This window comes from Podarcis gaigeae (assembly GCF_964106915.1).
Source record: "Podarcis gaigeae genome assembly, chromosome: 3".
Lineage (NCBI taxonomy): Eukaryota > Metazoa > Chordata > Lepidosauria > Squamata > Lacertidae > Podarcis > Podarcis gaigeae.
Genome location: NC_139680.1, coordinates 88,638,964 through 88,652,776, shown reverse-complemented (window position 1 = coordinate 88,652,776; position 13,813 = coordinate 88,638,964). Strand labels below are relative to the sequence as shown.

Below are 13,813 nucleotides of genomic sequence, written 5' to 3'. Positions count from 1 at the left end.
AACAGTTCCGTAGCCTTTACTGGGGATTGTGTGGTCATCCGCCTGGTGAATCGCACCTTCCTGCGGTGTAAAAGACACGAACAGTCGCTTATCGTTGCACATGTGATGCGTTGCAGCCGAATCAACAACGAAGAAAGATCTAGACGTCTTCTGGACCTCTGCAACCTTTGGAGTGAAGCGTGAGACCATTGCCTTGTGCTGCGTTGTCCTGGACACCGGACCTTTGCCTTTGCCTCGGCCTTTTCCACGCGATGAGCTTTCGCTGCGCTCCTCTGTCTTGGCCCTGGGATATCTGCATTCCCTCTTCATATGGCCTAGACGTCCACACGAGTAGCATTTCACTGCCTTCAAAGCTTTGGCGCCATCTGGTGGTTCCACTGCACTATGGGATGACGTCTGTGAAGTCTCCCCCTTGCCCATGCAGCTATCACCCTGGCGGTCTGCTTCATTCTGAATCACGGCAGTATCACAGGCTACTGTGAGTTGAGCATTTGGCTGATTGGCATCAAATTCCCCACTTGCCTCAGCCAGCTTTCTGCAGCTAGCCATCATGACTCTGGCATTAGCCTTCTGCGTCATCTCTGCTGCCTTAAATCAGGCTGCTTTATACAAGCTGCGTCTGTGTACAGCTGCTTCATTCCAAAAGCAAGTTCAAAACAGCCTCTGCCTATGAGCCTGTGCCACTCTGCTTAACTGCAGCTGCTTCAAACTTCATTCCAAAGGCAAGTTCAAAAGTGCTTTCTCTCTGCTGCCTTAAATCATGCTGCGTCACTGCTGCAGCTGCTTTATTCCAAAAGCACGTTTAAAAGTGTACTTTCGGTTTCCCCCAGCCTCTACGCTTCTACGCTTCCGTCTTAGAGCCTTTGCCTGTGCCACGGCAAAACGGCCTTAAAAGTTCAAAGTCCAGCCATAAAGCCATTAAATAGAAGCTGGCAGGCTGCCCGGAGCAGTAGCACATAGCTCATCAATCATCTTGACGCGCAGAGCAGATACCGTCCGATCCGTCCCTCTGCATTCCGATCCTTTTGCCGGCACTCCAATTCAACTTCTGGGCGTTTTTCTGGGCCCCATAACCATTTATGTTGATATTGCAGTGTCCCGTGCACAGCGGAATGATGAGGAGTACGTGCACATACTCTATATTGCTTTATTTACACTTCAAAGCTGGTAGGTTACAGAAAAACATCTTGCCTCTGCCGGAGCAGAGAAAGCATCCTCTCTCCTCTGAAGCACGGAGAGAACAACTGCTGAACTGCAAAGAACAGTGAAAAACAGGAAACCAGTGTATGTCACATCCAGTCTCCTTTCCCGTGTGAAACTCCAACAGCAATTGACTATGGAATGTAAACACCTGTCTCGTGACAAGCACTTTGCTGCACAGTGAAAGAGAGCAGAAACCAACAGGCATGCTGTGTGATCCTAGTGTAGTAAGAAACTACAGCGCACTACAAAAAGCCAAGGAACTAGCTAGGAGCCTTAATCAAGCATCTGAGAAGCACAAAGCAGAAGCAGCTCCTAATTTATTATATCTGCACAGAGGGCACATGGGGGGGGGGGACAGCTTTGCAGTGGATCTTGTTTCCATGTTTGTTTGTTTTTTTTTAAATAATTTTTATTCATTTTCCAAACAAGTTTTATACAGTCAACAAATTATTTTACACTCATGCTTCTATTTTTGACTTCCCTCAATTTCTCTGTCAATCTTTCGAAAAATTTCTATTTATTAACGTATTTCTAAACATGATATTGCCTTTCCCCACTCCTTTTCCTCTTACTCTCTTTTTTGCAGTATTTCTTACTATTTCACAGAGTCTCTTCAAAACCAGCAAGCGTTGTCTGTGTATCACATATATTTTTCAGATATTCTGTAAATTTTCCCCAGTCCTCGATAAACTTTTGGTCTTTCTGGTATTGAATCTTCCCAGGATCTTGTTCCCATGTTTGAGGGGGCAAATCTCTAAATTGTCGGTTCAGATTCCCTAGCGTGAGGCAGCCTTCCTCACAGCACATGCTGTGGCACTCTTCAAATAAAGCTACCAATTGAACAGAATACAGGCCATCTAACATTTACTAGAACCAGTCAATATCCATCAAAGAGCCAAAAAATAAAATTTATAGCAACGATTGTTGGCTTAGATGTACTGCTGCTGCTGCTGCTGCTGCTGCTGCTGCTCAGGCACCAAAGATCTAATAATGTAGCAGGATCCAAGTGCCAAGCTCTTACCAGGCTAGTCCCAGCTGGAACTGTGCATTTTAGACCATGAGAAAACAGAGGTAAAAAGAAAAACTCAGGGGGGATGCAACCACCTATCTCCCACGCCATGTCTGCTTGACTCTGATCGCCTGTGGTGCCATAGAAGCTTCATGGAGAAGAGAGAGAACTTTTGTCTATACAGAGACACCACCACAGGTGATGACTTGCAGGAGGCATTGCTGCTATCAGTCCTATAAGGATTAGGCAAAGCAAGAGGCTCATATGGTTCCAGCTGATTCTATAAGGTTGCTGTCCTCTCCCTGGCTTCTCTGCATGAGACTCCCCGTCGTTGATTTCCATCAGACCACCAACCCGGACAGTTGTTCTGTGTAATATGAGTTTGCAACCAGCTGTTGCAAGAGCAATTGGCAGGGGGTTGTCTTTCTTTACTCATCATGGTTTGGGACCTGGGAAAACATAATATTCCAGGACCCAAGTACTGCTATTGAAAGAAAATCCTGTGCAAAACCTACCTATGGTTTTAAATTAGCTTCCTGGAAAAGTCCTAAGCAAGCCTGTTGGCAATTTGATGACTCCACTATTGTGTACGGTATTGGTTTTTAAGTCATCAGTATAAAATTCAGCTAGACAGGTTTTGCAAGGCCCCTCCTTCTGAGACAGTCAGTCCATCACACTTGTCAGAAATCTGTCATCTCCTCCTAATGGCCCCTTAAGGTGCAAAAAAATAAAATAAAATCCATCTCTTAGTTACTTTTTTATGTTGATTTCTAGAATAGTAATTGGCGGTGTTCTTTGAGATGAAATTGTTTTATTGATGCAGTCTTTTCCCTAGGAGAAGACTGTCTGCATTGTTCTGTGCTTCGTGTTTATTGCTTATTTTTCTTGCTGTTTCCTGTGGTGTTTCAAGCCTGCTTTCAATATTTTCCTTTCTGCACAAATATACCCAATCAGTTGCAACTCTCTGTGCATGTGAGACATTGGGTGATAGCTGCCTTTCCCTCTTCTTCCTCTACCTACCTCCACAAACACGCTGAGCCTTCAACTCAATGAACACCGGTGGCCGTGTTCTGCCTCTGGATGCCCAAAGCCCTCCTGAGATTTGCCTGCTTCTCTGCTGCACGTACAACATTTTTATATTTTTATTAATCAAAGGCTGGAATGAGCAGTGACACAAAACTTGTGTAATGAGCACACAGGAGAAAATCTATCTTAACAGGGTGCATGATTTATTTATTTGCTCGTTTTCTGTATTCTTTTAAATAATTAATCCCGAAACCCACTTTATAAAAATTGTTCAACATCTCCAGTAATCATGCTTAGCTTTGGCACACAATTACTCTGCTGTGAGTCTGGGGTGCCATGCAGAATTTGTTACTCCCATTGTACACTTCCAACATGCTAAGGCCACGGTCTGTAGTCAGCAGTTGCAAACCACCTTAATATCCCCAGTAGATGACTTATGCCAGAATAAAGATGGAGGGGTGTGATATTGTTGATTCTTTTGGACCATTCAGCATCCTTCGATACCATCATCCATGTTATCCTTATGAGTCCATCAAACATATAACCCTTTTGATTGGACTATGTGGGTGGGAACTGGGAGCACCATGCTGTAGTGGTTTAATTTTTAGCTGGATGGCCAGTTCCAGAAAGGGCTGCAATGTTTGTGGTATTGGCCCCCTAGAATAATTCCATCTTGTCCGCCATGCTTGTCAACATCAACTCAAAGCTGTTGAATGAGATCGTCTGAAGATGCGGACTGAGATGGCACCCAACTCTGCATCCCTTTTCATCTCATTCTCGTGGGCAGTAGAAGCAGTCAACCAGTGTCATGGACTGGTTGCATGGAGAGGAATGGTGGGAGGAACCAGCTGGGGAATCACCAAGGGAAGAAGGCTCAGAGTCCGGGGAGTGGTGGTGGGGCAACAGTGAGTGGTCAGAGGGAAAAGAGGGGGAAGACTGGGAAGAGTAGTTGTCGGAAGCTGATGACTTGTCTTCTACCTCTACTGTCAGAGGAAGAATGCCTCTTGTTGCCTTTTGCTGGGAGTCACAAGTGGGGAGATCACTCAAGTCCTGCTTGCTGGCTTCCCATAGGTACCTGGCTGGTCACTTTGAGAACAGGACCTTAGAATAGCATAGGCCTTTGGCTGATCCAGCAGGGCTGTTACAAATTTCCCTCACTTTGTCCTGTACTGCATATGAAAATAGGATTTTGCCCATATTGCTTCCCTGCTCCCTGCACAATGCATTATAGAAGTGGGGATGGGGGGAACAGTTCATCTTGCTTACATTTAGAGTCAGTTGAATGGGACCCCAGGGGTCATCCAGTCCAACCCCCTGCAATGCAGGAATCCAGCCCACAGCAGTTTCATTACAGAAAGAATCCTGATCAAGCCGTGGCTATTTTAGTCTTAGTCAAGGCAGCCCAGCATATTCCCCTTTTGTTGGGAGAATGGACCTTCCCATAACTCAAGTATAAGTGATCAGCTGCCATAGTAGATACCATAGTTAGAGATGGTTGGGGTTTGTTTGTTTGTTTGTTTGTTTGTTTGTTTGTTTGTTTGTTTTTAAGCAGCAATGTATTATGGGTGAATTGCACTAATGAGGCCTTTGCATAACTAAGGGGTTGGCCAAGTACAGGTGATTTATTGCCATAGTAGCTAATGGTCAGAGATGTTGTTTGGAAGTAGCAAGTCAACATAATGTATATTGTGTCATTATGCGATGCTTCTTTTATTTTTAAAAAACCTTTCCTTTTTCTAGGAGCCAAAAATGATTAATTCACAGTGAAAACATATACAATGTGATTTAGTTCTGGGGTGGACTTCAGGGTGTTGGAACATAACAAATTTATGCATAAATACAAATTCTGAATATTTCATCAGTATCCGTGCCACTTAATGAGGGAGTTGAGGGTGTTGCTATTGGCAAGTTCCTCTGTGGAGTGTCTACTAGTGCCAATGGTAACATTACATTAACAGTACTCCATGTAACCAGTTTGTAACATGCCATAAAGCGGGAAGCAGGCATGAGCAACACAAAACCTCAGGGGTGCAGAACTTCTTTCTCTTTCCCTAAATGAATTTTCACTAAATGAACATTTGACAGTGTGCACTCAATGGATTTACGTAGGCCTAATCTTTCTCCGTTTTGTATGAAATTGACATATTGTGATATGTGTGGTATTTTAATCCTCCTTCCATTTTCTGATTTGTCTAGGGGTTTAGGCCATGGAGCCTTTGGGGAGGTGTACGAAGGTCAGGTGGTTGGGATCCCCAGCGACCCCAGTCCCTTGCAAGTGGCTGTAAAAGTAAGTGGAAAAACCAGTGACGAGTGTCCATGGTGGTGGTTAGGTGGCATATTTCATCAAATGAAAGCAGCATGTCTGAGTTCACTATTTTGGTTTCTCCTGATTATGGCAGGTTGGGGAAACTGAAGAATATAGAATGTCTCTTCAGAAATCAGTATCACTTTTAGTTCAGCACAATGGCAGATTTTTAATTCCCAGGCACATCTTTAAAGACTCCAGTTAGTTGAAGAATTTCTGGGTGCTAGAAAGGATCCTCTAAGCCAGGCATGGCCAAACTTGGCCCTCCAGATGTTTTGGGACTACAACTTCCATCATCCCTAGCTAACAGGACCAGTGGTCAGGGATGATGGGAATTGTAGTTCCAAAACATCTGGAGGGCAAGTTTGGCCATGCCTGCTCTAAGTAATAGCATGATTTCCTGTTGCCTTCCAGCCCTTTCCCCTTCTGCATTCTGATGCTTTCTAGGTTTACAGCCGTTATTGTGGGTGGTTCCATCAACAGACAACTGGAGTTTTTTTCTTGCTTGGAGACAGAGTGATGGGAAAACAGGTTTCTGCTTGTTTTACAGCTCTTAAATACAGAGTGCCTCTGTCGATAAGAAAGGCAGCAACTGTAAAATTTCCTTGTGAGAGGAATGGAGTCTATAATAGGTCCGTGCAGGTCCATGAGAAGGACAGTTTGTTCACGTTTCTCCTCTTGCTTCTTTCTTGTCTAGACTTTGCCAGAGGTTTGTTCAGAGCAAGACGAGCTGGATTTCCTTATGGAAGCTCTAATAATCAGGTGTGTTAATTCAAGTTGATCAATGGCCTTTCAACCTCAGCAGAATTGAAAGCAGTGGGGGGGATTGTTGGACTGCTTTTATGCAGGTGAAATCCATTTCAATAATACATAACATTTATATAATGCTTTAAGAGTGTTCAAAGTGGTTTTTCTTGTTGTATTTCTTACAACAACTTTTTAAGGTAGGTCAGCATTATTACCCCCAAATTACCTGAGGTGGGACTGAAGCTGAGACAGAGGGCATTGCCTAGGAATTGTTGTTGTTGTTGTTGTTTTGTTTGTACCCTACCCATCTGACTGGGTTGCCTAGCCAGTGAGTTTATGGCAGGAACAAGATTCTCCCACAATGTCTCTTTGGCCGCTAAGTTTATTTAGTTCATAAAATTTATACATGCTTGACGGTAAACAAACAAACAAACAAAGCAGTTTACAAAAAGATAAAAGAAGAAAATCAAGAAGAAAAATTACAGCAATAGCTTGAAGCATTCAAAAAGTTACAATATTAAAACAGGTATTCACACCAGCTTTCTAAGTGTCTGGGTAGGCTTGTCTACACAATCATGTTTTTACCTTGTTTTAAAAGAATGACACCACTTCGAAAGGGATAACGTTTTCCAAAGCATATGCTCACTTTCAGCGGTAGCAATGAGTAAGCCCATTGCCACCTCCCTTCACTGTTTGTCAAGGGAGAAGGTGGCAACAGAGGAAGTTGCCTTATAACCAAGTTCAAACCATTGGTTCATCTACGGTGCATTGCCTACGGTGACCAGCAGCAGCTCTCCAGAGTTTCAGGAAGGAGTCTTTCCCAGCCCTATCTGAGTATCTTCCTCCACACTCAGTTGCTTCCCCTGTTTGTTTGTTTGTTTGTTTGCTTGTTTGCTTGCTTATTATTATTTTTTAAAGGGTTCAATTCTGTGGTTCTCCAGTGTGAATTTTTCACTAGCCAAACGCTTTTCCTGCCTTGCAGTATCTAATGCAACCATACCTTAAGAGTAGATACGCTTTGGCAAATGGACTAAACCAGGCATCCCCAAACTCAGCCCTCCAGATGTTTTGGGACTACAATTCCCATCATCCCTTACCACTGGTCCTGTTAACTAGGGATGATGGGAGGTGTAGTCCCAAAATATCTGGAGGGCCGAGTTTGGGAATGCCTGGACTAGACCAATAACTGAAGCTGTCAGGTTCTCAAATCTGCCCAAGCAAGTATTTACCATTTGATTTAAAAGCTGTTTCTTCATCTCCTTTTCAGCAAGTTCAACCATCAGAATATCGTGCGCTGCATTGGGGTGAGCTTGCAGGCTCTGCCACGCTTTATTCTGCTGGAACTCATGGCTGGAGGAGACTTGAAATCTTTCCTGAGGGAGACACGGCCTAGGCCGGTAAGGAGGAAACAGTTGCTTAATGCTGGGATCTGAGGCCCTTGTATCCAAGTAGGTCTCCCTTGGTTAAATGTAGCCTAATTTTCTTCACATATCTCAACTGCTTCCTTTAAAAGAATCTTTGTGGGGGGTTTGTAGCTCTTCCTCTCCCATCCTTTCTTGAACTTTAGAACTGTTAGGGGAGATATATGAACACAGAGCAGGTCTTGTGCTGATGGGGTAGCTGAGCAACACTTCACCATGCAACCAGCTTGCACCAGGATCCATAGGTGCCAACTCCCTGGGGCCCTGGGTGCCCGATCACCAACAAAATTCCCCATGAAGGGGCCAGGCACCCACAAATTTTGGTGCCAGGCACCCACGGTCAGGGGACCAAGCTGTCACTCCTAGCGAGATCTTTGAAGTGATCTTCTGTTTCACTTGAACGTAGGGGAGTCTGTATGAAGAGAGAATCTACTACCATTCTAAATATCAGCATAATAAAGCTGCAGTTGTTACTCTACCTGTTTCTCAGTTCTGGACTGGATGAAAGGTACAGATCTCTTGGATCAGACTGTTCCTACTGTTTCAAAATTTGCAAGTTTTCAAGGTATATAGCACTCTTCCTCAGTCATGAATAAATAACATTTACGCATTCATTTTTTGGAGTGCTGCTGCATAATTCTGAGAATAGAATTCTTGCTGGAAATATTGAACAAGGAACTGGTGTTACAGGAAGGAACTGATTGAAAAGGGCATCAAGAAGTCTGAGTCTTTGTTTGAGGATGCTAATAGCATTGTTACCCTATAAAGGTGGTCTGGAAATATGCTGGTTCTCTTTAGCCAAAGAAAGAAAGCAGCGTCGTGGAAAGAGTTCAAATTTATTGCAGACTGCATTAAGAATAAATGATCCAGAGGAATTCTCCAAATTCTGGACCCTGAATACAAAATTCAAGACACTTTTACAATATTCTGTTTACATGCTTAGCTCATGAACGATCCCTTTCAGTGACATGATTGGATAACAGAATGTGTGTACAGCTTGTGGACTCCCCATGTTCACTTCTAATTGGTTTACAAAAAATACGCTCTGTCTACTATCTATACCATGGCATCAGATCGTTTATAAACTCACTCTTCTTCTGTCTCGTGCAAAATGTTGCATTTTTGGTAGTCTGTTACATGAAGCTGTCAGTTTGGAGCTTCTAGTCTCTTCAAGGCCACTTCGCCTTTCTGGTATGTGAAGCTGATAAGCAACCTGTATTAGCAAAAAGACAGGTTGAGGTGCATTAAAAATCTCTGCTTAGCTAGGTATGTACTTTTATGCAGGACAATGGCACAGATACATTGTGGTTGTGACTGAGAACATGTTAATGCAGGCTCAGCACTTAGCAGGCTGAGGTCAGCTGCATATCAGAAGCATGTTCTGTGACACAGGGTGAGAGCATGTCAGTATAGGGGTATTCTGTACTTCACCTTCCAGCTAGCCTGAAGGAACTTGGCAGCTCTCCTGCGTTTCGAATCGGCAAAACCTCTTCTTGGTGTCCTGCTAGCTGCTGATACCGGACTGTAAGCTGTTGTTCAGTAGAAACTGTCTCAAAGCAGAAATAATAGTGCTGTGAAAGCAATGTATGTTCAGAAATGCCTGTCTGCTGTGTTGACCCCAGTGAGTCTCATTCCCCTGGGTTCCCCGGTAATGACACTCAGGTATCAGCATACGTAGTTCTTTCATTTTAAAACATGTTTTTCAAATTACTAGAGAGTCTTCCCATTACTGACCAGCGCCAACTTCATGAAAAAGATAACTTTGTATAATTGCTTTTTCTCCTGTCATGCAGAGAAATTGCAGCCACTGCTAAATAGTGACTGTCATGCCAGAACAGATCCAGTGTGTAATGAACTCACATAGCACCCAACTTTAGGGAAGCTGAAATTATTATTATTATCATTTTTGAAGACACAATCCGTTTTAAATAAAAGATGATTTAAAGGAACTGAAGAATCTAGGGGCCTGCCTGATCAGATGAATGCCGTCTAGTTCAGCATTCTGCTTTGCTAAGCTCCCAAGCTGGACCTGAGCACAATAGCTCTCTCCTGTGCATGATGTAATATAGCCACCATTTGTAGCACACACTGATATCCTCCATCAATTTTTAAATCCTCCTTTAAAGTTGGTGGCCACCATCATTACATCTGGTGGAAGCAAATTCTGTAGTTCAACTTTGCACTATTTGAAGAATTGCTTCTTTTTACCTGTCCTGGACCTCCCAATCTTCAGCTTCATTTTATTACCTTAGGTGCTAATATGTGAGGAAAACCTCTTTGTCTCCACCTTCTCCACACCAAGCACAATTTTGTATAACTGTATTACATCCCCACACAAACTCACATTTTAAAAAACAAAACACCCCAAATATTGGAACCCTTCCTCAATCTGATTGCTTTGTTTGCTTTTCCCAGTTGCACAACTATCATTTTTGAGGTGCAGCAAACAGAATTGAACAAGGTACCCCAAATGTGGTCATTTTTTAGATTTGTAAAAAGGCATTATGATATTGGAAATATTATTTTCAATCCCTCTCTGAACAGTCCTGAACATGAAATTCAGCTATTTTTTACAGCTGCTGCATATTGGGTCAACCTTTTCACTGAGCTATTCTCCATGAGCCCTCTCTCCCTGCCAATTAGTCATCTCAATTAATGTATATTTTTCGCCCCAGCACTTGCTTTCGTTTGTCATTTTAATCCCCATTCACTCACTTTGGAGACATCCTTTTTAATCTACTAGCAATCCCTTTTTGTTTTGTTTTTACCACCCTGAATAATTGGTGCCACCAGCAAAATTAGCCACCTCAGATTAAGTCAACCAATGCACACCATAGGGAATCAAGGCTGTGTATAGTATTTTATTTTTTTCTTCTGAATGCTTACAGTATTATATTTGATGTAGTTTCAACACTTGTTTCCAACACTGAGTACAAAATGTCACCCAATATTCTGCTTTTTAACATATGGCTACTCAAAGCTATCCCTGTGGCTGCTCAAAATGAGCTTTCATGGTCCGCATAACAACTGACAATGATACTTCGCGCATCTGAAAAAGAGAGATCTGGCCCACGAAAGCTTGTGGCTCAACAAATGTGCTAGCTTTCAAGGACTCGTTGGTGACATCTGCATAAAACTTTGCAGTATTTTTTAGCAGCTAGGGAGATGGTGATGAGCCTCCATAGGCCTGAGCAAAGCATGGGGCTTGTGTGTTCCTCCTCCTACATGGCCAGAAGAATCAGGAATCCTGGTTTGCAACAGTTAGTTAAATAATTGAAATTGAAATACTTTATTGTCACTTGTACAACTTGTATACAGTGAGATTACACAAGCACCCCCACTCAGCTCTCTTAGTCTTAATTCCCCTCGTTTACTGACACACACACACCAAACCCAAAAGTCAGTTGCCCTGTTGTTATCTTTTCATTCAGCAGCCTAACAGCTCACGGATAGAAGCTGTTCTTTACCCTGTTGGTGCAACTAATCATGCTTCTATATCTTCTGCCTGAGGGCAGGAGATCAAGAAAGTACCGAATCATCCCTGAGAATTTTCCTCACTCTCCTGAGGCAATGTTCTTCCGCGATGTCATCCAGCGGATTCACGGGACAGCCCATAATATACTGTGCGGTATTCACCACTCTCTGTAGGCACTTCCTATCGGATTATGTCAAACCAGCATACCACACCGTGATGCAGTATGAAAGGACACTTTCTATTGTTGACCAGTAGAAGGAGATCATCAGATGTTGATTGACATCGTTCTTCCGCAATACTCTGAGGAGATGGAGTTTCTGTTGGGCTTTCTTAACCACCTGGCTTGTATTGATTTTCCAAGTAAGGTCTTCACTGAGATAAACTCCTAGGAATTTAAAGGAAGAGACTCTCTCCACACAGCCCTCCCTGATGTACAGCGGGGCTAGTTCTCTTCTCTTCTGTAGCTTGAAGTTGGCTTGTTTAACAACTATTGTTTGTTGTAAACCAGGATTCCTGGCTTGTACGTAACGCTAGATGAAGATTCTTTGACAGCAAAACTAAACTTGGCAGAAGCCCTCCTGGGCAGAAGAAGGGGAGGTAGAATCATAGAATCATAGAGTTGGAAGAGACCACAAGGGCCATCGAGTCCAACCTCCTGCCAAGCAGGAAACACCATCAGAGCACTTCTGACATATGGTTGTCAAGCCTCTGCTTAAAGGCCTCCAAAGAAGGAGACTCCACCACACTCCTTGGCAGCAAATTCCACTGTCGAACAGCTCTTCCTTTCAGGAAGTTCTTCCTAATGTTTAGGTGGAATCTTCTTTCTTGTAGTTTGGATCCATTGCTCCGTGTCCGCTTCTCTGGAGCAGCAGAAAACAACCTTTCTCCCTCCTCTATGTGACATCCTTTTATATATTTGAACATGGCTATCATATCACCCCTTAACCTCCTCTTCTCCAGGCTAAACATGCCCAGCTCCCTTAGCCGTTCCTCATAAGGCATCGTTTCCAGGCCTTTGACCATTTTGGTTGCCCTCCTCTGGACACGTTCCAGTTTGTCAGTGTCCTTCTTGAACTGTGGTGCCCAGAACTGGACACAGTACTCCAGGTGAGGTCTGACCAGAGCAGAATACAGTGGCAGGTAGAAACATGAGAGTCCAACATTCATCCATGTAGTGATAAACCGTGGTTTAATGTTACACAAAAACAGGGCCATAGAATCGGAGTTGAAAGTGGGCTCATAGGTCACCTTGTCCAATCCCTTCCCACGCAAGAAAAAAGCCACAAGGTGTTTTCTGCAGCAAACTAACACAGTTATCCCTCTAGAATTATTCATAGTGAGTTTACACAATCAATATGTGACTGTTTTTCTGTGGTTGGTTTCTTGGATTGAGAAGCAGGACTGTAGATGTCATTTTTAAACGTTCATGATCTCTAGCTAGGAGCTCAAGATGCTTTGTATTGTTGGTTGTTGTGGGTCACAACACAGTGCAGCATGAGTCCTTACAGCCAAACACGTGGCTGGAAACAGGGACACACATAGTGACAGAACATAGCATTAGCCAACCTGAGCTACAAAGGGTGGCAGCAAGTCATAGAGCACTGCATTAGTTCTCTTAACACAAATATGATAGGGTAAGTCAGACCACAGCAGTTCCTACTATAATGTACAAAAGCAAGCACCATGGAGGAAACTAGGGAAAAAACAAACACATGACAGGATCTTTGGAGAAATAAATGAGACCTCAAAGCTCTGGCAGGAAAAATGTGCATCCATGTGGGTTTTAATACAAACACAGACCCTTGTGGAATACAGATAAGAGAGACTTCTTTGACTGTGTAAACTTGCACCAGCAATCTGAATCAACATAGTCTGCTAAGACTGTATTTTATTTTATTTTATGTTTTATTAGATTTTGTACTCATTGAATATGATTTCCTTCACTTGCATTTCACCTTAATTCAGAAAATTCTCCGTTGGAAGGTCATTATTTCTCCAATAATGACATAAGACTGATAAAGGCAGAGACCCAAAGCTGTCCAGATTCTTGAAATTGAAATGTGCAAATACTCTGAACATAACAAAGTCCTAAGGTGTTAAAAGACTTCCCTGCTCAAGGGTTTTTCACATAGAAAAGCAATCAGGAGAGGTTTTGGGTAGATAAGCAGCAATTTCCCTTCTTTGTGTCCTGCAGCATGTTGCTCAAAGCAGTGATTATGCTGAACAATGGAGTCAGTTTGTTTTGCGGTCACCTTTCGGAAGGTTTGACCTAACAAGGGGATGCGTTGCTTTAATGCTCCCAGCCCTTCCCTCCCTCCGAGCCACAACCACACAGTTTCCAGCTGGCTGCATCATCCCTTCATCTGGAGAGCAAGAGCAGCAAGGAGCTGCAAAGTGAATTTCCTTGGCATTTCAAGGCTACTCCAGTGCTCTGCATCTCTGTACAAAATGGGCCCAAACGCTTCATGTCTCAAACAAATTACCCTGTTAAATTGCCCTTGGCAAAAGAAGAGCCTCTACTTTAGTGGAGACCAAATAAAAGGCAGCAGAGGCACTTTTCTTCCTCAACTAAGAGTTTTACATAAAACTTAGCAGTAGCCTTGCCTACCTGACGAGGGCAATCCTAA

General features: G+C 43.2%; 1 protein-coding gene across 3 annotated transcripts in view; it reads left to right on the top strand.

Moving 5' to 3' along the window:
• The window catches only part of ALK (ALK receptor tyrosine kinase), a 597,092-nt gene that overhangs the window by 567,142 nt on the left and 16,137 nt on the right, over window positions 1-13,813 (top strand). For all 3 annotated transcript variants that reach the window (XM_083732114.1, XM_083732115.1, XM_083732116.1), the window contains 3 exons: window positions 5,435-5,525; window positions 6,241-6,305; window positions 7,558-7,687. In XM_083732114.1, coding sequence (XP_083588240.1) covers window positions 5,435-5,525; window positions 6,241-6,305; window positions 7,558-7,687 — 286 coding nt within the window. The remainder of the gene's footprint in view (window positions 1-5,434; window positions 5,526-6,240; window positions 6,306-7,557; window positions 7,688-13,813) is intronic.